Raw genomic sequence first — 25,450 nt, 5'->3', positions numbered from 1 at the left:
CTTAGTGGAATACAGTTGTTCCTAAAACTCCCTCATTATCCTTTTCATTTCTTCAGATCCTGTAGTGATAAAATCATTCTTATTTCTAATTAATTTCTGTCTTCAATCTTTTAGTTTGGATACAAGTTTATCAATTTTATTAATCTTCTCAAGAATCAGCATTTGGTTTTGTTGATTTTTCCCTGATTTGGGGGGAAACTCAAACTGATTTTGATTCTGATCCTTATAATTTCTTTTATTCTCCTTACTTTGGAGTTTGCTTGTTTATTTATTTTTTATTTTATTGCACTTTAGATTCTGGGGTACATGTGCAGATCATGCAGGGTTGTTGCATAGGTACTTACATGGCAAGGTGGTTTGCTGCCTCCATCCCCCGTCACCTATATCTGGCATTTCTCCCCATGTTATCCCTCCCCAAACTCCCCACCCCCCGCTGTCCGTCCCCTAACCCCCCCAACAGACCCCAGTGTGTGACGCTCCCCTCCCTGTGTCCATGTATTCTCATTGTTCAATCCCTGCCTGAGTGAGAACATGCAGTGTTTGATTTTCTGTTCTTGTGTCAGTTTGCTGAGAATGATGGTTTCCAGCGTCATCCATGTCCCTACAAAGGACACAAACTCATTGATTTTTATGGCTGCATAGTATTCCATGGTGTATATGTGCCACATTTTCCTTGTCTGGTTTATCATCAATGGGCATTTGGATTGGTTCCAGGTCTTTGCTATTGTAAGTGCCACAATGAACATACGTGTGCATGTGTCTTTATAATAGAACAATTTATAATCCTTTGGGTATATGCCCAGTAATAGGATTACTGGGTCAAATGATTTCTAGATCCTTGAGGAATTGCCACACTGTCTTCCGCAATGGTTGAACTGATTCATACTCCCACCAACAGTATAAAAGTGTTCCTATTTCTCCACATCCTCTCCAGCATCTGTTGTCTCCAGATTTTTTGATGATTGCCATTTTTTTTTTTTTTTTTTTTTGAGACGGAGTATCGCTCTTGTTACCCAGGCTGGAGTGCAATGGCGCGATCTCGGCTCACCGCAACCTCCGCCTCCTGGGCTCAGGCAATTCTCCTGCCTCAGCCTCCTAAGTAGCTGGGATTACAGGCATGCACCACCACGCCCAGCTAGTTTTTTTTTGTATTTTTTTAGTAGAGACGGGGTTTCACCATGTTGACCAGGATGGTCTCGATCTCTCGACCTCGTGATCCACCCGCCTCGGCCTCCCAAAGTGCTGGGATTACAGGCTTGAGCCACCGCGCCCGGCCAATGATTGCCATTTTAACTGGTGTGAGATGGTATCTCAATGGGGTTTTGATTTGCATTTCTCTTATCACCATTGATGATGAGCATTTTTTCATATGTTTGTTGGCCTCATATGTCTTCTTTTGAAAAGTGTCAGTTCATATCCTTTACTCACTTTTAAATGGATTTTTTTTTCCCTGTAAATCTGTTTTAGTTCTTTGTAGATTCTGAATATTAGCCCTTTGTCAGATGGGTATACTGCAAAAATTTTTTACCATTCTATTGGTTGCTGGCTCCCTCTACTAATTCTTTCTTTGGCTGTATAGAGCTCTGGAGTTTAATTAGATCCCATTGGTCTATTTTGGCTTTTGTTGCCGTTGCTTTTGGTGTTTTAATCATGAGGTCCTTGCCTATGCCTATGTCCTGAGTGGTTTTGCCTAGCTTTTCTTCTAGGGTTATGTTGTTTGGTTTTACCCAGGCTTTCTTCTAGGGTTTTTATGGTGTTAGGTCTTATGTTCAAATCTTTAATCCATTTGGAGTTAATTTTAGTGTAAGGTGTCAGGAAGGGGTCCAGTTTCTGCTTTCTGCACATAGCTAGCCAGTTATCCCAACACCATTTATTAAACGAAATCCTTTCCCCATTGCTTGTTTTTGTCAGGTTTGCCAAAGATCAGATGGTTGCAGATGTGTGGCGTTGCCTCTGAGGCCTCTGTTCTGTTCCATTGGTCTATATTACTGTAGCCTGTGTGATTACTGTAGTATAGTTTGAAGTCAGGTAGCATGATGCCTCCAGCTTTGTTCTTTTTGCTTAGGATTGTCTTGCTGTGCAGGCTCTCTTTTGGTTCCATATAAAGTTTAAGGTGTTTTTTTCCAGTTCTGTGAAGAAGGTTATTGGTAACTTGATGGGGATATTGTTGAATCTATAAATTACTTCTGGCAGTATGGCCATTTTCACAATATTGAGTCTTCCTAACTATGAGCATGGAATGTTTTTCCATCTGTTTGTGTCCTCTCTTATTTCCCTGAGCAGTGGTTTGTAGTTCTCCTTGAAGAGTTCCTTTACATCCTTAGTTGTATTCCTAGGTATTTTATTCTCTTTGTAGCAATTGTGAATGGGGGTTTGCTCTTGATTTGGCTGTTAGTCCATTATTGGTGTATAGAAATGCTTGTGATTTCTGCACATTGATTTTATATCCTGAGACTTTGCTGAAGTTGCTTATCAGAGAGATTTTGGGCTGAGACAATTAGGTCTTCTAAATATACAATCATGTCTTCTGCAAATAGAGACAATTGTCTTCCTGATTTCCTAACTGAAAACCTCTATTTCTTTTTTTTGTCTGATTGCTCTGGCTTGAACTTCCAGTACCATGTTGAATAGGAGTGATAAGACAGGGTATCCCTACCTAGTGCCAGATTTCAAAGAGAATACTTCCAGCTTTTGCCCATTAATTATGATATTGGCTGTGGGTTTGTAATAAATAGCTTTTATTATTTTGAGATACGTTCCATCACTATGTAGTTTACTGAGAGTTTTTAGCATAAAGGGCTGTTGAATTTTGTGGAAGGCCTTCTGTGCATCTAGTGGGATAATCATGTGGACTTTGTCTTTGGTTCTGTTTATGTGGTAAATTACATTTATAGACTTGCATATGTTGAACCAGCCTTGCATCCCTGGGATGAAGCCTCCTTGATCGTGATGGGTAAGTTTTCTGATGTGCTGTTGCATTTGGTTTGCCACTTTTTTACTAAAGATTTTTGCATCTATCTTCATCATAGCTTTTGGGCTGAAGTTTTCTTTTTTTGTTGATTCTCTGCCAAGTTTTGGTATCATGATGATGCTGGTCTCATAAAATTATTTGGGAAGGATTCCTTCTTTTTGTATTGTTTAGAATAGTTTCAGAAGGAGTGATACCAGCTCCTCTTTGTATGTCTGGTAGAATTCAGCTGTGAACCCGTCTGAACCTGGACTTTTTATTGGTCTATTCAGGGTTTCAACTTCCTGGTTGAGTCTTGGGATGGTGCAAGTGTCCAGGAATTTATCCATTTCTTCCTGGTTTACTGGTTTATGTGCATAGAGTTGTTTTTAGTAATCACTGACGGTAGTTTGTATTTCTGTGGAATTGGTGGTGATAGCCCCTTTATTGTTTTTTATTGCATCTATTTTATTCTTCTCTCTTTTCTTTTTTATTAATCTGGCTAGAGGTCTATTTTGTTGATCTTGTCAAAAAACCAGCTCCTGGGTTTCTTGATTTTTTGAAGGGTTTTTTTTAGGTCTCTGTCTCCTTAAGTTATTTCTTGTCTTCTGCTAGCTGTTGAGTATTTTTGTTCTTGCTCTTCTACCTCTTTCAATTTTGGTGATTTTAGATCCTTCCTTGCTTCTCATGTGGGCATTTATTGCTATACATTTTCCTCTAGACACTGCTTTAAATGTGTCCCAGAAATTCTGGTATGTTGTGTCTTCATTTTTGTTGTTTCAAAGAACATCTTTATTTTTGCCTTCCTTTCCTTGTTTATCCAGTGGACATTCAGGAGCCAGTTGGTCAGTCTCCATGCAGTTGTGATGTTCTGAATTAGTTTCTTAATCCTGAGTTCTAATTTGATTGTACTGTGGTCTGAGAGACTGTTAGGATTTCCATTCTTTTGCATTTGCTGAGGAATGATTTACTTCCAAATATGTGGTCAATTTTAAAGTACAATGTGGTGCTCAGAAAAATGTATATTCTGTGGATTTCGGGTGGAGAGTTCTGTAGATGTCTATTAGGTCTGCTTGGTCCAGATCTAGTTCCAGTCCTGGATATCCTTGTTAATTTTCTGTCTCATTGATCTGCCTAATAGTGACAGTAGAGTGTTAAAGTCTTCCACTATTATTGTGTGGGAGTCTAAGTCTCTTTGTAGGTCATTAAGAACTTGCTTTATGTATCTGGGTGCTCCTATATTGGGTGAGTATATATTTAGGATAGTTAGCTCTTCTTGATGCATTGATCCTTTTACTATTATGTAATGCCCTTCTTTGTCTCTTTTAATCTTTGTTGGTTTAATGTCCACTTTATCAGAGACTAGGATTGCAACTCCTGCTTTTTTTTTTTTTTTTTTTTTTTTTTTTTTTTTTTTTTTTTTTTTTTTTTCTCTCCATTTGCTTGGTAAATCTTCCTCTATCCCTTTATTTTGAGCGTTTGTGTGTCCTTGCATGTGAAATGGGTTTCCTGAGTACAGCATACTGATGGGTCTTGACTTTTTATCCAATTTGCCAGTCTGTGTCTTTTGATTGGGGCATTTAGCCTATTTACATTTTAGGTTAATATTCTTATGTCTGAATTTGATCCTGCCATTTTGATGCTAGCTGGTTGTTTTGCCCGTTAGTTGATGCAGTTTCTTCACTGTTTCAATGGTCTTTACCACTTTGTATGTTTTTGGAGTGGCTGGTACTGGTTGTTCTTTTCCATGTTTAGTGGTTCCTTCAGGAGCAGGCCTGGTGGTAATGAAATCTCTAGCATTAGCTTGTCTGTAAAGGATTTTATTTCTCCTTTGCATATGAAATTTAGTTTGGCTGGATATGAAATTCTAGGTTGAAAGTTCTTTTCTTTAAGGATATTGAATATTGGCCTCCACTCTCTTCTGGCTTGTAGGGTTTCTGCTGAGAGATCTGAGTTTGATGGGCTTCCCTTTGTGGGTTACCCAACCTTTGTCTCTGGCTGCCCTTAGCATTTTTTCCTTCATTTCAACCCTGCTGAATCTGATGATTAAGTGGCTTGGGGTTGCTTTTCTCAAGGAATATCTTTGTGGTGTTCTCCATATTTCCTGGACTTGAATGTTGGCCTGCCTTCCTAGGTTGGGGAAGTTCTAAAGTGTAATATCCTCCAGAGGGTTTTCCAGCTTGGATTCTTTCTCCCCATCACATTCTAGTACACATATCAAATGTAGACGAGGTCTTTTCACATAATCCCATATTTCTTGGAGGCTTTGTTCATTTCTTTTTACTTTTTCTCTATTCTTGCCTTCTTGTTTTATTTAATTGAGTTGATCTTCAATCTCTGATATCCTTTCTTCTGCTTCGTCGATTTGGCTATTAAAACTTGTATATGCTTCGTGAAGTTCTCATGTTGTTTTTTTCAGCTCCATCAAGTCATTTATGTTCTTCTCTAAGCTGGTAATTCTAGTTATCATTTCATCTAATATTTTTTCAGAGTTCTTAGTTTGTTCTATCTGATCTTTGTCTCCCTTTCCCACTTTTTCTGTCTTCTTTTGGAATGAATGATTTTTATAATTTCATTTTTATCTTGTTTGTTTCCTTTTGGGTTCTGTCAATTTTTGCTTTATATATTTTGAAATTCTATTATGTTCATATGCACTCAGATTATGATCTTTCTCCTGTACTGACCTATTTTGCATTATAAAACAGTTGTCTCTAGTATTATTCTGTCTTAACATCTATCTTATCTGATATTTATACATTTTCACTTCAGATTTCTTATATTTATTCCAATGATATTTTTGCCATTCTTTCTCCTTCAGCCAAAATACATATTTGTATTTAAATGCACCTCTTGCAGGCAGCCTATAGATAGGTTTTGCTCTTGTATTCAGTATGCCAATCTCTGCCTTTTGTTTGGAGAGTTTAGTCTTCTTTCACTTTGAAATTACTGATATGGTTTGATACTGACTTGCTATTGTGCTCTTTTGTTTAAAAAATAACTTTTCTATTTCAAGACATTTGGAGATCCACATTAAGTGAGAGATAATACAAGTAGCTCTTGTATAGTCTTTAGACAGTGTCCCCCACCATGGTAACATCTTGAACATTGTATAATATCACAGCCAGATTATTTACATTGATAGAATGGAGATAAAGAGCATTTTCATCACCACAGAGATTCTTTGTATAGTCACACATACTATTCTTCCCCCATACTACCACCCCACCCTAACCCCTCGCAACCACAAATCATTCTCCATTTCTATAATTTTGTCATTTGAAGACAGTTATGTAAGTGGAATCATATAGTACATAACCTTTGGGGATTGTCTTTTCTTCATTCATATAATTCTCTGGAGATTCATCCAGGTTCCTGCGTGTATGAATAGTTTGATCCTTTTTATTGCTGAGCAGTATTTCATGGTATGAAGGGATCACTATTAGCTTAACCATTCACCTTGTGAAAAACATCTGAGTTGTTTCAGGTTTAAGCTATTACAAATAAGGCTGCTATAAACATTTTTCTACAGAATTTTGTATGAACACAACTTTTCATCTTTCTGGGAAAAAAATGCCCAGTACAATTGCTGGGTCTTAGGTTACTTATATGTTTAGTGTTTTTCCCCTTCAATTTTCAGTTGACAAGTAATAGTTGCACATATTTATGGGGTATACAGTGATATTTCAATGCATGATTACAATGTGTAATGATCAAATCAGGGTAATTAGGATATCCATCACCTCAAATGTTTACCATCTGTTTGTGTTGGGAACATTGAGAATCCTCTGTTCCAGCTGACTTGACATATATGATAAATTACTGTTAACTAATATTCACTCTACAGTGCCAGAGAACACTAGAACTTATTTCTTCTGTCTATAATTTTGTATCTCATAACCTCTCCTTATCCTCTTCTCCTCCCTACCCTTCCCACTCAGCCTCTAATTAATTACCACAATTCTACTCTACTTCTATGGGCTACTTCTTTTAGTTTCCACATGAGTGGAAGTACTTCCACATGCACTATTCATCTTTCTGTGGCTCACTTTTTTCACTTAATGTATCCAGGCTCATCCATGTCTAGGCTTGCCATTATGCTCTTATTTTCCCCACTGTTTTCTTTTTTGAGTGGTTTTGTTAGGGATTACAATAATCATCTTTAACATATCATGATTTACTTACCATTTAAACTGGGTTATTTCTAGTAAATCATACATTTCCATTTACTCAATTTTTGTGCTATTGTCATGTATATTTATTTTGTTATAAACTACAATATAATAGTATCACCTTTAAATAATATCTTTTAAAGATTTTCAAAGAAAAATGTATACTGATTAATACCCATACATGTACCATTTCCAGCACATTTCAGTGTATTTTTTATACACTGAAATTATACACATTTCAGTGTATATTTCTTGTATATCTGAGTTACCATTTGGCATCATTTCTCATTAGCTTATAGAACTTCTTGTCCATCTTGAATTATAAATCTGTTGCCAACAAATTATCTTAGATTTTGTTGATCTGAAAAATATTTTTGGCCTTCATTTTAAAAAGATAATTTCATTAAATATAGAATTCTTGATTTTTCTTCTTCAGCACTTTGAATTATCATTCCAGTGTCTGTTGATTTCCACTATGTATGTTAAGAAGTCAGATGTTTATATAGCATATATCATTTTTTCTCTCATTTTCAAGATTTTTCTCTCAATCTTTGATTTTACCATTTTGACTATAATATGCCTTGCTTTGGCTTTTGTTAGGTTTAACTCAGTTGGATTTGTTGAGCTTAGCAGATCTGTAAGTTAATAGTGGTTATCAAACCTGAAAAATTTTTGGACAACATTTCTTCAGTATTTTTTCTGTCATGTTCTTTTTTTCATTATGTCTAGTACTAAAATTATGTGTTGAACTACTTAATGTTACATAGGTCTGTGGCTTTGGTTATTTTTCAATCTTTTTGGTTCCTGTTCTTTTGATTAACTATTTTCTCTTGATCTGCCTTCAAATTCACTGAATTTTCTGTTCAAATGTTCTGTTTTCATCTCAAACTTGTTCTTGAGTACATTTTCATTTCATTTATTATACTTTTCAGCTCTAGAATTTCCATGGGGGCTAGAGTGTTTCCATTTCTCTACTGAGATTCCCTATCTCTTCACTCATGGATACCATGTTTTCTTTTAATTCACTGACTATATTTTTCTTAAGCCTTTAAACCTATTTGTAGCAGTGGCTTTGCAGTCTTTGGCTGCTAAATCCAACATCTGGACCTACTTGATTTCTGTTAGCTTATTTTTTTCAGAGTACTGGTCATACTTTCTCATTTTAGTTTGCATCTCTGAAACTTTCTGCACATTATAAATGATATATTGAAGTTACTGTAGAACCTGTTTTGTTCTTCTGATTGCCAATGTGTTGTTCTAGGAGACAATGTGCCTGAATTTCCTGTTACATGCAGCAGCTAATATCTCTGCTTAGGAGTCTAAACAAAGGTCTCAAAAGATCCATTACACATCTTAGAATTTTATGATTTTTAGAGATTCCAAATTCTGATATTTAAAAATTTTAATTAGGAATGTTTCTTATGACATTTTGGGTTTTGTCACTTTTAAGTCTTATAAATCCAATATAATTCAGCTATAGTATAGAATACTAACATCTCACTTTGTTGTAAATTCAAATCCATATTTCAGATATCTAAAAAACTTTTCATAAATATTTCAAAAATTGTGAATAAAGCTAAGTGGAAGATGTTATTTAAATTGAAAAACCAGGATATTAAAATACACAATAATGTTTGCAATTGAATTCTACTTCATTGATATAATTTTACTTCTCTAGATGAAATAATTTAAACTAAGATACCAAGATAATATTTTAATTGAATCAGGACTACTGTAATAAAGTAAAATATTTGTGGCTTAAAAATATATACCATATCAAATAGTATAGGGTTAATACTCACTTAGTTCTCGCAATACACCATGCCTCTTCTAAAACATAATAATTCACATGTAACTCCAGCAATTTATCTCTTACTTCTTTGGCAGATTTCCGACTATATGTAGAATAAACTATTTTTGTCCGGGCCCTTCAAATGTAAACAATAGTTTAAAAGATTTTAAAATAAACAATAATAGAATAGACTAAAAAAATCTTATTAGCAAATTGAAATCTTAATACTCACTGGATAGAATGTTGATACACATGACTCAAAACAGCATCAACTATTTTGGGGATGGCAGTTTCCACATTCCTACTTATATTTTGAATGTAATAAAACTTACAGCAGTTTTAATTTTGCATATACTGCTTATTAGTGTATAAACTAGTCTAAAGTTGTACAGGGCAGCAGAGAGCAGGTCAGGATAAAATTTGCTACTCATAATTCAAAGACTTATCAGAGAATATATTCTGATAGAGACAATCTGGTGAAAACATATCTTTCAATGCTTAATTTCATCCAAAGGAGCTCTGACAAACACCTGAATTGAAGCTGAGTGTATCAGGTAGAACACTTAGACAGTGGGCATCCAGGATGTCAGAACAGGTAGGAAAAGCACCTTCACAGAATCTTGAAAAATGGGGGTGGTCACCAAAATATGACACAAGAGGTGATTTGACTGTAACTGGGAGCTCTTATAAAGTCCTGACAAATTATCATTTATGCACTAGATGTTGCTTAGAATTTCAAGCATATGGGATGCTCAGTCACCACAGTGGTTTCCATGCCAGTTCACTGCAGTAGAACAGAGCATCAGGTACATTTCTAAGGGGTCTGACTCCAGGTCCTGGCTCCTAGACAGCAGACCTAAAACTTTAAAATAATTTAAAGATTTGCCTCTAACAATATGCCAAAAATCCACTTTGAGAAAAGATTAGCCTGACAACTACTATCATAGTAAAAATAATTTTTCAAACCAGCAAATTAAGGAAAACAAAACTTTTAGACTTTAGTGGAAACTACAGTTCTCATAATTGGCTGGCAAAATAAATTTTCATAAAAGCACATCAAATATAAAAGCAACTTTCATGTACTTTTCTAGCTGTCACAAAAAGCTAGTCATTGGCCACGAGTAAGATCTAGAAATAATTTCTTAAATCAGAGTGGGGCTTGTGGTGTAGAGTAGGGGTTGGCAAACCATGGCTGTGAGTAAAATCCATCCTACCTCCTCTTCCAACTACCTAGGAGCTTTACTGGAAATGTGACACAGTTGTCACTTTGGGAAAAACTGGATTTTGCTTTTTTCATTTTTCAGAGGTCTGCTTGCTTCAGAGGCAAGAGGTATGTACTACCATTTCTGGATAGTTACTTTCAAATTTTTTTTTTTTAATTCCAGCATTAAAATGAGGATGACTGTGTGTGTGAGTGTGCATGTGTGTAAAAATTTTCCCCGTTCCTAAGAATTAATAGTAAATAGCAAGTGAGTCTAGATGAATATTCATCAGCCACCAACCTCAAGTCTGCATCCTCGTAATGTGGATGATTCACAATGGGATGAAGTGTAGACAGCTTGACGCTTGCCATTGTAGGCATGGCACCTGCGAAAACAGCATCTGGAAAAAGAAAAAAGGCTACATTCATCAATAAAATGTTTAAATTTTGATTTTCTTTAAAACTTACCTCTAACATGTGAACTTGAATTAAGAAGGATAATGCCTATTTAAATGACCACGGAACTCATTCATTTTATTGACTCAAAGTTATTGTCTACTATATTAATAGATGACTTTGGTTAAATGCTATGTTGGTGCTAGAAATTGTGCTGCATATTTTTACAAGAATTAAATCTGCACAGTTCTAAGAGGTAGTTTCTCTATTCTTATTTTATAGAATCAACAAACTGTGCACGTGAGGGATCTGGATTGTGTGCTCCTTATTAGACTCTAACGTCTGATGATCTGAGGTAGAACAGTTTCATCCAGAAACCACCCCCGCATACCCCAGTTCTGTGGAAAATGGTCTTCCACAAATCTGGTCCCTGGTACCAAAAAGGTTGTGTACTGCCGTTGTAGTGATGAAGACAACAGACAAGTTAAGTGACTTTCCCAAGACTGCACAGCTAGGAAGTTCCAGAGCCCACCCTCTTAGCTGCTTCACTAAAGCTTCCTGCCACGCTAGAGTACCATGCAAACAGCAGAACTACAGAGACAAACGAAGCAAAAAGAATGTAAAATGTCATATCTGTTCTAATACTGTGAAATGCCAGGAACTGAGAGACTGCTATGAAGGGCAAGTCTCATGGGACACGTTTTTCAAATGACTTTTGTGGATTGTGAACTATGGATATGACATAAAAAAATAAAAGCATTGTTTTCTTCCCTCAGATCATCTTTAATTAAGTTCTCGTAGTTACCATTTTACTTGACACCATTTATACATGCCATGAAATCATTTTATTACTTGCTGGTAGTATTTTTTGGAGTAATGACATGTATAAATTTGGTCATAAGTAGAGATACACCAAAATCTACTATCTGGCTTCCATTTCATCTCTTTAAACACCAGAAGACCAAATGCTTACTTCCTGGTACTTTTGTATAAAAAACAATTATACAACTGTGAAGGTTGTTATTTTTAATCAGCATAATATAATCAGTAATAAAGACAAGACATATTATTCAGATCTACTGTAAAAATCTCTATGTTGGAGAGGAGGTGGAACAAGATGACCAAATAGAAGTCTCTGCTGATCATCCTTTCCTCAGGAACATCAAATTTGATAATGATCTATACAAAAAGCAACTTCATAAGAACCAAAAATCAGCTTGAGTACCAGCTTTGCTACGGTGGGGAAGAGCACCAAGCAGGCTCTTGTGGTCTCTGATTCCAGGCCTTGGCCCTTGGATGGCATTTCTGGACCTGCCCTAGGCTGGAAAAGAGCTCACTGTCCTGAATGGTGAGTCCCAGGCCTGGCAGCACTCACCACAAGCTGAATGAAAAGCCCTCGGGTCTTAAGTGAATCTTGGCAGTAGCCAGACAGTATCTCCCATGGGCCTGTGGTAGTGGTGGAAATTGGGAGAGATGCCTCTACCTGGGAAGGAAGGGTGGTAAGGACTTTGGTGGTTTCAGCACCAGCTCAGCTTCAGTAGAATAGAGCATCAGGTAGATTTCTAAGGTGTCTGACTCCAAGCCCTGGCTCCTGGACAGCAGCATCTCTGGACCTGACCATGACCTGGGGGATCTTGCCACCCTGAAGGAAAGGTCACCATCCTGGTTTGCTTTGCCACCTGCTGACTGTAGAGCCCTACATCCTTGAGCAAATGTATGTGGTAGCCAGACAGTAGTTACAATGAGCTTTGGGCAAACCCCAGAGCTGTGCTAGCTTCAGGTCTGACCCAACACATTCCCAGTAGTGGTGGCCACAGGGGTACTTATGTCACCCCACCCCCAGCTCCAGGTAGCTTAGCACAGAAAGAGACAGGCTCCATATGGGAGAGAGTTAGGGAAGGGAACAAGGGCTTCTGCCTGTTAATCCTGAGAATTCTGGATTTTATTCAAGACCACCAAGGTAGTACCTCTGAGAGTCTGCAACAACTTCGTTACTGGGCATTTGGTGCCTCCTAGTGCAGACACAGCTGCAGTGACCAGAAACTTAAATCACAACACTGAAATCACTTTGAATCTCTGGAAAGCCTTTCCAAGAAGGATGGGTACTAACAAGACTGGACTGCAAAAAAACAATAAATACCTAACTCTTCAATGCCCAGACACTGACAAACATCCACAAGCATCAAGACCATCCAGGAAAACATGACCTCACCAAACACACTAAACAAGGCACTAGGGGGCCAATCCTGGAAAGAGAGAAATATGTGGCCTTTCAGACAGAATTCAGATAATTTAAAATAGTGGTGCTGAAGAAACTCAAATTCAAGGTAACACAGAGACGGAATTGGTAATCTTATCAGATAAAGTTAACAAATAAATTGAAATAATTTAAAAGAATCAAGCAGAAATTCTAAATTTAAAAAATGCAACTGGCATACTGAAGAATGCATCAGTCTCAACAGAATTGATCAAGCAGAAGAAAGAATTAGTGAGCTTGAAGACAGGCTACAGTTAAAGGAGATAAAAAATAAATAATGAAACATACTTTCAAGATCTAGAAATAACCTTAAAAGGGAAAATCTAAGAGTTACTGGCCTTAAAGCGGAGGCAGAGAGAGAGAGAGCAGTAGAATTATTCAAAAACATAACAGAAAACTTCTCAAAGGTAGAGAAAATATCAATGTTCAAGTACAAGAAGGTTATAGAACACCAAGCAGATTTAACTGAAAGACTAACTCAAGTCATTTAATATCAAACTCCCAAAGGGCAAAGATAAAGAAAGGATCCTAAAAGCAGCAAGAGAAAATAAATAACATATAATGGAGCTCTAATGCATCCAGTAGTAGTGTTTTCAGTGGAAACCTTATAGTCCAGGAGAGCATGCCATGACATATTTAGAGAGAAGGAAAAAACCTTTTACCCTAGAGTAATGTGTCCAGAGAAAATATCCCTCAAACCTAAAGGAGATTTTCCCAGAAAAACAAAAGCTGTGTGCCAGGAGCATTGGCTCATGCCTGTAATCCCAGCACTTTGGGAGGCCGAGGCAGGGGGATTACTTGAGTTCAGGAGTTTGAGATCAGTCTGCCCAACATGGTAAAACCTTGTCTCTACCAAAACTACAAAAATTAGCCAGGCATGGTGGTGGGCACCTGTAATCCCAGCTACTCAGGAGGCTGACACAGGAGAATTGCTTGAACCCAGGAGGCAGAGGTTGCAGTGAGCCCAGATAGCACCACTACACTCCAGCCTGAGCAACAAGAGCCAGACTCCATCTCAAAAAAAAAAAGAAAAAAAAAAAAAAAAGCTGTGAAATTTCATCAACGCCAGATCTGATCTACAAGAAGTGCTAAAGGGAGTTCTCCAATCTGAAAGAAAAGGACATTAATGAGGAAGAAATAATTGGAAGGTACAAAACTCACTGGTAGTAGTAAGTACACAGAAAAACACAGAATATTATAACAGTGTAGTTATGGTATATAAACTATTTATAGGATAAGTAGAAAGACAAGAAGATGAACAAATTAAAAAAAAACTACAACAACTTTTCAAGTCAGAGGCAGTACAATAAGATATAAATAGAAACAAACAAAAGGTAAAAAGTGGGGAGATGAAGTTAAAGTTTAGAATTTTTATTAGTTTTCCTTTTGCTTATTTGTTAGTTTATGCAATCAGTGTTGTCATCAGTTTAAAATAATGGGTCATAAGATACTATTTGCAAGCCTCAAGGTAACCTCAAGTTTAAAAACATAGAAGGGGAGCCGGGCGCGGTGGCTCAGGCCTGTAATCCCAGCACTTTGGGAAGCTGAGGCGGGTGGATCACAAGGTCGAGAGATCGAGACCATCCTGGTCAACATGGTGAAACCCCGTCTCTACTAAAAATACAAAAAAATTAGCTGGGCATGGCGGCGCATGCCTGTAATCCCAGCTACTCAGGAGGCTGAGGCAGGAGAATTGCCTGAACCCAGGAGGCGGAGGTTGCGGTGAGCCGAGATCGCGCCATTGCACTCCCGCCTGGGTAACAAGAGTGAAACTCGTCTCAAAAAAAAAAAAAAAAAAAAAAAACATAGAAGGGATATACAAAAAATAAAAGGCAATAAATTAAAACACACCATCAAGAAAACCACCATCAATAAAAGAAAAACAGGAAGAAAGAGAAGACCACAAAACAATGAGAAAACAAGTAATGAAATGGCAGGGGCAAGTCCTTATCAATAATAACACTGAATGTAAATGGTCTAAACTCTCCAATCAAAAGACAAAGCGTGGCCAATAAGAAAACAAAATCCTAAGAATCTGTTACCTACAAGAAACACACTTTTCTTATGAAGACACATATATACTGAAAACAAAAGTATGCAAAATTATATTCCATGCCGATGAAAACCATAAGAGAGTAGGAATACCCATACTTATATCAGACACACTAGATTACAAGACAGAAACTATAAAAAGAGACAAATAAAATTATATAATGATAAAGGGGTTAATTCAGGTAGAGTAGATAACAATTGTAAATATATATATATACCTAATATTAGAGCACCCAGATATATAAAGCAAATATTATCAGAGCTAAAGAGAGAGATAGACCTCAGTACAGCCTGAGACTTTAACACCTCACCTTCAGCACTTGATAGATCATCTAGACAGAAAATCTACAAAGAAACACTGGACTTAATATGCACTATAGATCAAAAGGACCTAATTGATACTTACAGAACATTTCATCCGACAGCTACAGAATACACATCTTTCTCCTCAGCAAATGATCATTCTCAAGGATAGACCATATGATAGGTCACAAAACAAGTCTTAAAACATTTTTTAAAAATTGAAACAATATCATGTATCTTCTCTGACCACAGTGAAAAAAAAAAAAAAAACAACAACTAGAAATCAGTAGCAAAAGGAATTTTGGAAACTCTACAAACACATATAAATAAAGGATTATAAATCATTCTATTACAAAGACACATGCACACATATGTTTGTTGTGTTGCTGTTTATGATAGCAAAAACCTGGAACCAACCCAAATGCCCATCAATGATAGGCTGGACAAAGAAAATGTGGCACATATACACCATGAAATACTATGCAGCCATAAAAAACAATGAGTTCATATCCTTTGTAGAGACATGGATAAATCTAGAAACCATCATTCTCGGCAAACTGACACCAGAACAGAAAACCAAATACCACGTTTCTTTTCACTCATAGGTGGGTGATAAACAATGAGAACACTTGGGCACAGGGAAGGGAACACTCACGGGGGCCAAGTTGGCAGGTGGTGGAGGCAAGGGAAGGGACAGTGCGGGGTGGGAAGGATAGAGAGGGATAACATCGGGAGAAATGCCTGATGTAGGCAACACGGGGGGTGGGGAGATGGAGACAGCAAACCACCATGGCATGTATGTACCTATGCAACAATCCTGCACATGTACCCCAGAGTCCAAAGTACAAAAAAAAAAGTTCCTGAATGATGAGTGGATTAATAAAGAAAGTAAGTAGAAAACTGAAAATTTTCTTTCAAGAAATGATAATGAAAACACAACATAACAAAACCTATGGAATACAGCAAAAGCAGTATTAAGATGGAAGTCTATAGCTACAAGTGCCTACATCAAAAAAGAAAAGCTTCAAATTAACAACCTAATGATATATCTTCAAAACTAGAAAAGAGCAAACAAAACCCAAAGTTAGTAGGATAAATGAAATAATAAAGATCAGAGCAGAAATAAATGAAATTGCAATGAAGAAAACAATACAAAAGATCAACTGGTTTTCTGAAAAGATAAAATAAACCTTTAGCTGGACTAAGACAAAAAGAAGGCCCAAATAAATAAAATCAGAGATTAAAAAGGAGAAATTACAACCAATATCATAGAAATTAAAGGATAATTAGAGATTACCATGAGCAACCATATGCCAAAAAATTGGAAAACCTAGAAATGGATAAATGCCTAGATACATAAAACCTGCTAAGATTGAACTATGTAGAAATCCAAAACCTGAAGAGAACAATAACAAGTAATGAGATCAAATCTCTAACAAAAAGTCTCTCAGCAAATAAAAGCCCAGGACTTGATAGCTTCCCTGCTGAATTTTACCAAATATTTAAAGAACTAATATCAATCCTACTTCAATGATTCCAGGAAACAGAGGAGGAAGGAATACTTCCAAACCCATTGTATGAGACCAATATCACTTTAATACCAAAACCATACAAAGACCCATCAAAAAAAGAAGCCTATAGGCTGATATCTCTGATGACCATTAACGCAAAAATCCTCAACAAAATGCTAAGAAACTGAATTCCATAACACAGGCAGGTGTTGAACAATGAGAACACATGGACACAGGGAGGGAAGCACTACACACTGAGGTCTTTTGGGGAGAAATGGGGGAGGGACAGGAGGGTGGGGAGGTGGGGAGGGATAACATGGGGAGAAATGCCACATACAGGTGAAGGGGAGGAAGGCAGCAAATCACACTGCCATGTGTGTAACTATGCAACAATCTTGCATGTTCTTCACATGTACCCCAAAACCTAAAATGCAATTTAAAAATAATAAAATTATTCATTATGAACAAATAGAATTTATCTCAGGGACACAAAGATGGTTCAACACAGCAAGTCAATGTGATACATCATACCAACACATTGAAGGAGAAAAAAAAATATGATCATTTCATCTCAATCGATGCAGGAAAATCACTTGATAAAATCAACATTCCTTCATGATAAAAACCTTCAAAAAAAAAAAAAAGATATAGAAGGAACATCAATCAACGTAATAGAAGTTGCATACAGCAGACCTACAGCTGGTATCATACTGAGTAGGAAAACACTGAAAACCTTCTAAGATCTGAGACATGACAAGAATACCAACTTTTTACCACATTATTAAACATAGTATTAGGAGTCCTAGCTAGAGCAATCAGACAAGAGAAAGAAATAAAGGGCATCCAGATTTGAGAGGCCAAATTATCATTGTTTGTAGATGATACGATTTTATAATTAGAAAAACCTAAAGTCTCCACTGAAAAGCTGTTAGAGCTGATAAACTCAGTAATGTGGTAGGATACAAAAATCATTCACATTTCTGTATGCCAACAGAGAACAATCTGAAAAAGAAATTTTAAAAAGTAATTTCATTTACAGTAGCCACACATAAAATTAAATACCTAGAAATTAACCAAATAAATGAAAGACCTCTACAATGAAAGCTATAAAACACTGTAGAAAGGAATTGAAGAAGACACAAAAAATGGAAAGCTATTTGATGTTCAAGCATTGGAAGAATCAATATGGTTAAAATGTATATACTATTTAAAGCAAACTACAGATTAAATGCAGTCCCCATCAAACTACCGATGACATTCCTCACAGAAACAGAAAAATCAATCCTTGTTTATAGAAAACACACAAGACCTAAAATAGCTAAAACTGCCCTAAGCAAGAAGACAAAACTGAAGGAATCACAATACCTGACTTCAAATTATACTACAGAAGTATAGTAACCAAAACATCATGGTACTGCCTTAAAAACAGACACACAGACCAATGGAACAGAATGGAGAACCCAGAAAGAAATTCATACATCTACAGTAAACTCATTTTTGACAACCATGCCAAGAACATACAATGGGGAAAGGGCAATTTCTTCAATAAATGGTGCTGGGAAAACTGGGTATCCATATGCAGAAGAATGAATCTACACTCCTATCTCTTGCCATATACAAAAATCAAATCAAAATTGATTAAAGAATTAAATTGAAGACCTCAAACTATGAAATTACTACAAGAAAACTTTGGGGATACTCTCCAGGATTTCGGATTGGGCAAAGACTTCTTGAGCAAATACCCAACAAGCACAAGCAACCAAAGCAAAAATGAACAAATGAGATCACATCAAGTTAAAATGATTCTGCACAGCAAAGGAAACAATCAGCAAAGTGAAGAGACAAAGAATGGGAGAATATATTTGCAAACTACCAGTCTGACAAGGAATTAATAACCAGAATATATAAAGAGCTCAAACAACTCTAGGAAAAAAAATCTAATAATCTACTTTAAAAATGGGCAAAAGATTTTTTGAGAATACCTATTTGAGAAATAGGTATTTCTCAAATGAAACATACAAATGGCAAACAGGTACACAAAAAGGTGATCAACATCACTGATCATCAGATAAATGCAAATCAAACTCAATGAAATATCATCTCACTCCAGTTAAAATGGCTGTTATCCAAAATACAGGCAATACTAATGGCTGTTATCCAAAACACAGGCAAGGATGTAGAGAAAGGGAACTCTCATACACTGTTGGTGAAAATGCAGTTAGTACAACCACTATGTAGAAGAGTTTGGAGGTTTCTCAAAAAACTAAAAATAGAGTTAGAAAATGATCTAGCAATCCTACTCTGAGATGTATACTCCAAAGAAAGCAAATAAGTATTCAGAAGAGGTATATACACTCCCATGCTATTTGCAGCACTTCTCACCATAGATTAGGAAGCAACCTCAGTGTCCATCAACAGGTGAATGGATAAAGAAAATGTGCTACATAGACACAATGTAGTGCTATTCAGCTACAAAAAAGAAAGATCCTGTCATAAAAAAGAATGTGATTCTGTCCATAATATGGATGGAACTGGAGGTCATTAACTGAAATAAGCCAGGTAAAGAAAGACAAACTTTGCATGTTCTTACTTATTTGTGGGAGCTAAAAGTTAAAAGAGTTGAGCTCATGGAGATCAAGAATAGAGTGATGGTTACCAGAGGCTGGGAATGATAGTGAGGGAGTAGAGGGGAAGTAAGGATGGTTAAAGGGCACAAACAAAATAGAAAGAATGGATAAGATGTGGGGTTTGGTAACACAGTAGGGTGCCTGTAGTCAACAAAATTTGATTGTACATTTAAAAATAACTCAAAGATTGGATTGTTTGTAACACAAAGGATCAATGCTTCAGGTGATGGATACCCCATTTAACCTGATGTGATTATTACAGATTGTATGCCTGTATCAAAATATCCCATGTACCCCAAAAACATATACACCTAGTATGTACTCACATAAATTAAAAACTTTAAGAACCTGAGTGTTTACTTTCTATTTATTTATTTATTTATTTATTTTTATTGCATGAACCATGGAGTGTTTACTTTCAAATATAACTAAGCATTCTAAATGCAACTTTGAATGAAAATCTCCTTATATGCCTCAAATTTGAAAATATGCAAGCCAATCAAAGAATGTGTAATTATTATTGGAAATTCAATAATTAATGATGACCAGTTGTTAAGCTAGAGAAGTGATTCTCAAGTAGGCATGGTTTTGCTCCCTGGGGAGCCCTATCAACTTCTGGAGACACTTTTGGTTGTCATGCTGTGGGGAGGAGGGAGGAGATGCTGTTAGCATCTTGTAGATAAGAGTCCAAGATTTCTTGTAATACATAGGGCAGCCTCAATGTCGACCGAGCTAAGATAGGGAAATGCTGGGTAAGAAGAACTGAAGGCCCAGGGCCAGGGTCTTCCAGAAAAAAAATAGGCACACCTGTCCAGCAAGAGGTGGACCTACTGAGAAGTTGTCATCTATGGCAGAGAGGAAGAAATACCCTCCCCCTACACCTTTGTCTTCTTGGCTGTGAAGTAAATGAGATTAACAAGGAAAAATAAGATATTTTCCTATCACTGTATGGAAGTCTCCATTTAGCCTACTACACAGATTAGAAAAAGGTTTTCCCCTGACTTAACAAGGCCCCATTTGTACATGGCTTGATGAGTGGACCACAGGCTGGATTTAAGCTTTCACTTATCCTCTTGATTGGTCATCTTTGTGCAGTACACAAACTATACAACCTTATGTGGTGGACCTCAATGTAAGCACTAGTCCCACTATTACTCTACAACTTCATACATCTTTTAGTATGTGGTAACCATGAGATAACTCATAATAAGAGTAATTAAAATAATAATAAAACAGATTGAAAAGAAGATCAAAGAAGAGGCATCTGAAAGTGAGATAGGGTTTGTGGCAGTTATCTTAGAAGGATAAGCTGCCAAATGTAGGCTGTCTCTCAGAAATCCAATACAAACACTGGAACAAAGAAAGACACAGAAAAGATTAAAAGGGCAGATATCTTTAAAAGCTTAGGAAAAAATAGCTATAACTGGTGGGGGGTGGGCAAAGGGAGAGTAAAAAAGGGAGTGATTACCTTGAGCTCCTTCATATATGGAAAAAGTCAGCTGGGGATTAATTTTTAAATTCTAATTAAACTGGCTTGGCAGTTTAATGAGGCACTGTCACCTATACTCTTTGAAAGCTAGAGACCAAATATCTTAGTTAAAGTTATAAAGATTTACCTTAATGGTGGTTAATTAGCTAAAAAGTGGCTATCAAATAAGAAATAAAAAGAAACAAGCTCAGGAGTCATAAGAAAATTTAAATAAACCACAGTTAAGAACTTGTGCTAGAGAAAGTTTCTGAATATCAAAAATAATCTTAGAATTACAAATTTAGTTATAGAAAATGTTACAGAATATACTTATCCTCTGGAAAGGTATTTAAACATATCTATCTGCTTGAGGTAGTTCTGAAGAAAGACGAAAGAAAAGAAGGAAAGCTAAAATGAAAATTTTGGAGTATTTAAAAGTAGGATGTATACTATCTCTCTGAGATGATTTAGTGAAGAACATAGAATATCCAAGATTTTAACTCTTCTGCAGATGACCTGTTTTACATAGCTGGAGGAGATAGCACTGACTGGAGTGACGGAAGTGGTGCCAGTTACCTCCCCACCATCAAAAGTATCTTCTGCTATAGCCTGGCACGAGGTGTGAAATTCTTTATTTATTTATTTATTTTTTTTTTGAGACAAAGTTTTACTACTGTTTTCCAGGCTGGAGTGCAATGGAGCGATCTTGGCTCACTGCAACCTCTGCCTCCCAGTCTCAAGCGATTCTCTTCCCTCAGCCTCCTGAGTAGCTGGGATTACAGGCATTCACCACGATGCCCAGCTAATTTTGTATTTCTAGTAGAAATATGGTTTCTCTATGTTGCTCAGGCTGGTCTTGAAGTCCTGATGTCAGGTTATCTGCCTGCTGCAGCCTCCCAGTGTGCTGGGATTATAGACATGAGTCACTGCACCTGGCTTTGAAATTTCATTTTTAAAGATTTACTTCTTTGATTTGCCATTGTTAAGGTTAAAATACTGTAATGCTCTCTGACATTACAAGACATAACTTGTAAAAAATCATTAATTTCCTGTTGCTAATTAAACTTCTTTGATAATTATCTAGGAGGGGCTTAAAGGAAGCACAAAATTGCCTTTTGGAAGGTTTTAATTGATTGGACATTGCAATAGTTGGCTCAAAGTCTGGGAGAGTATGAATGCCTATTTGTAAATCTGTCATACACACACACATATATCAGAAATGACAATTATATAGTATACACAAATGTCTCTGTGAGTATGTTTGCATAAAACTATGCATATGACTGAGGCAAGCTGCCACTACCAAGAGAGTCCACCATTACCGAGGCAGACCACCATTACAGAGGCAGATGGCCACTACTGAGGCAGTACTAACTGTACCGCTGTAAACAAAACCACAAAGAAGATTATGTAGCAGCTGGGCAGGGCCCATGGCAGCTCAGCAATGCCTCTGATGGCAGACTAACTAGACTATCTCCTTGTGGGGCAGGGCATCTCTGAAAAAAGGCAGCAGCATGTCAAGAACTTATAAATAAAACCCCTTCTTCACAAGACAGAGCACCTGGGAAAAGAGGCGGTTATGACTGCCACTGCAGCAGACTTAAACGTACCTGCCCAGCAGCTCTGAATGGAATAAAGGAACTCCCAGCACAGTACCTGAGCTCTGATAAGGGAAAGACTGTCTCCTCAAGCAGCCCCCTGACCCCCATATATCCAAAGAGGCACCTCATAAAGGAAAGCTCTGACTGACATCTGGTGGGTACCCTTCTGGGACGAAGAGAAGAGAAGAAGAAACCGGCAGCAACTTTTGCTGTTCTGCAGTCCCTGCAGGTGATTGGCAAGCTGAGTCTGGAGTGGATCTCTAGCAATCCTGCAGCAGAGGGGCCTGTTAGAAGGAAAACTAAAAAACCAGAAAGAAATAGCTTCAATATCAACAAAAAGGACATCCACTCAGAGAACCCATCCAAAAGTCACCAACTACAAAGACCACAGGTAGATAAATCCATGAAGATGGGAAGAAACCAGCATAAAAAGGATGAAAACACCAAAAACCAGAATGCCTCTCCTCCACGGGATCACAACTCCTCACTAGCAAGGGAACAAAGCTGGATGGAGAATGATTCTGATGAATTGACAGAGGCAGTCTTCAGAAGGTGGGTAATAACAAACTTCTCTGAGCTAAAAGAACATGTTCTAACCCAATGCGAAGGACTAAGGACCTGGAAAAAAAGGATAGATGAAATGCTAACTAGAATAACTAGAATAACCAGTTTAGAGAAGAACATAAATGACTTGATGGAGCCGAAAAACACAACATGAGAACTTCACAAAGCATGCATGAGTTTCAATAGCAGAATCGACCAAGCAGAAGAAAGGATATCAGAGATTGAAGATCAACTCAATTAAATAAAATAAGAAAGAAATATTAGAGAAAAAAGAGTGAAAATAAACGAATAAAGTCTCCAAGAAATATGGGATTATGTGAAAATACTGAATCTATGTTTGGTAAGTGTACCAGAATATGACGAGGAGAAAGAATCCAAGCGGGAAAACACTCTGCAGAATATTATCCAGGAGAACTTCCCTAACCTAGCAAGGCAGGCTACCATTCAAGTCCAGCAAATACAGAGAACACCACAAATATATTTCTCAAGAAGAGCAACCCCAAGGCACATAATCATCAAATTCACCAGAATTGAAGAAAAAATTGCTAAGGGCAGCCAGAGAGAAAGGTCAGGTTACCCACAAAGGGAAGCCCATCAGACTCACAGCAGATCTCTCAGCAGAAACCCTACAAGCTAGAATAGAGTGGGGGCCAATATTCAACATCCTTAAAAAAAGAGAACTTTCAAGCTAGAATTTCACATCCAGCCAAAGTAAGCTTCATAAGGGAGGGAGAAATAAAATCCTTTATGGACAAGCTAATGCTGAGAGATTTCATCAGCACCAAGCCTGCCTTACAAAAGCACTTGAAAGAAAAACTCAACATAAAAAGGAACAACCAGTACCAGCCACTCCAAAAACATACCAACTGGTAAAGACCATCGACACAATGAAGAAACTGCATTAACTAATGGGCAACACAACCAGCTAGCATCAAAATGGCAGTGTTAAATTCACACACAACAATATTAACCTAAAATGTGAATGGGCTAAATGCCCCAATCAAAAGACACAGACTGGCAAAGTGGATAAAACATCAAGACCCATTAGTGTGCTGTATTCAGGAAACCCATCTCATATGTAAGGACACATATAGGCTCAAAATAAAGGGATGGAGGAAGATTTACCATGCAAATGGAGACAGAGAAAAAAAGGAAGGGTTGTAACCCTAGTCTCTGATAAAGTGGACTTTAAACCAACAAAGATCAAAAGGGGCAAAGAAGGGCATTACATAAGAGTAAAAGGATCAATGCAACGAGAAGAACTAACAATCTTAAATACAAACACACCTAATACTGGAGTACCCAGATACATAAAGCAAGTTCTTAACAACCTGCAAAGAGACTTGGACTTGCACACAATACTAGTGGAAGACTTTAACACTCCAGGGTCGATATTAGATTAACGAGAGAAAATTAATGAGGCTATCCAGGACTTGAAATCAGATCTGGAACAAGCAGACCTAATAGACATCTATAGAACTCACCACCCCAAATCCACAGAATATATATTTTTTTCAGAACCACATCCCACCTAATCTAAAATTGACCACATAGTGGAAGTAAATCACTCCTCAGCAAATGCAAAAGAATGGAAATCATAACAAACAGTCTTTCAGACCACTGTGCAATCAAATTAGAACTCAGGATAAAGAAACTAGCTCAAAACCACAACACTACATGGAAAGTGACAAACCGGCTCCTGAATATTGACTAGATAAACAATGCAATGAAGGCAGAAATAAAGATGTGCTTTGAAATGAACAAGAATGAAGACACAACATACCAGAATCTCTGGGACACATTTAAAGCCGTATCTAGAGGAAAATGTATAGCAATATATGCCCACATGAGAAGCAAGGAAAGATCTAAAATTGATACTGTATCATCAAAATTGAAAGAGCTAGAGGAGGAAGATCAAAAAACCTCAGAAGCTAGCAGAAGACAAGAAATAACTAAGATCAGAGCAGAACTGAAGGAGATAGACACACACACACCAAAAAAAAAACTCTTCAAAAAAATCAATAAATCCAGGAGCTGGTTTGTTGAAAAGATCAACAAAATAGACCACAAGCCAGATTAGTAAAAAAGAAAAGAGAAGAATCAAATAGATGCAATAAAAAAATGATAAAGAGGATATCAACACCAATTCCACAGCAATACAAACTACCATCAGAGATTACTATGAACAACTCTCTGCACGTAAACCAGTAAACCAGGAAGAAATGGATAAATTCCTGGACGCTTGCACCCTCCCAAGCCTAAACCAGGAAGAAACTGAAACCCTGAATAGACCAATAACAAGGGCTGGAGTTGAGGCAGCAATTAATAGCTTACCAACCAAAAAAAGTCCAGGGCCAGACAGATTCACAGACTAATTCTACCAAACATACAAAGAGTAGCTGGTACCATTACTTCTGAAACTATTCCAAACAATACAAAAAGAGGGAATCCTTCCCAAATCATTTTATAAGACCAACATCATCCTGATATGAAAACCTGGCAGAGACTCAACAAAAACAGAAAACTTCACACCAATATCTATGCTGAACATAGATGCAAAAA

The 25,450-nt window shown here is 37.0% G+C and overlaps 1 protein-coding gene across 7 annotated transcripts in view; it reads right to left on the bottom strand.

The window, feature by feature from the left end:
- Positions 1 to 25,450, bottom strand: part of DPY19L2 (dpy-19 like 2) — a 107,736-nt gene that overhangs the window by 5,389 nt on the left and 76,897 nt on the right. For all 7 annotated transcript variants that reach the window (XM_074379833.1, XM_074379837.1, XM_074379832.1 and 4 more), the window contains 2 exons: positions 10,411 to 10,510; positions 8,919 to 9,044 (listed from right to left, as the gene is read on the bottom strand). In XM_074379833.1, the coding sequence (XP_074235934.1) occupies positions 8,919 to 9,044; positions 10,411 to 10,510 (226 nt within the window). The remainder of the gene's footprint in view (positions 1 to 8,918; positions 9,045 to 10,410; positions 10,511 to 25,450) is intronic.

The sequence above is a fragment of the Saimiri boliviensis genome, chromosome 10 (genome assembly GCF_048565385.1).
Source record: "Saimiri boliviensis isolate mSaiBol1 chromosome 10, mSaiBol1.pri, whole genome shotgun sequence".
Classification (NCBI taxonomy): Eukaryota; Metazoa; Chordata; class Mammalia; order Primates; family Cebidae; genus Saimiri; species Saimiri boliviensis.
Note: the sequence above shows the minus strand (reverse complement) of the source record. Positions and strands in the feature narration are given on the sequence as shown.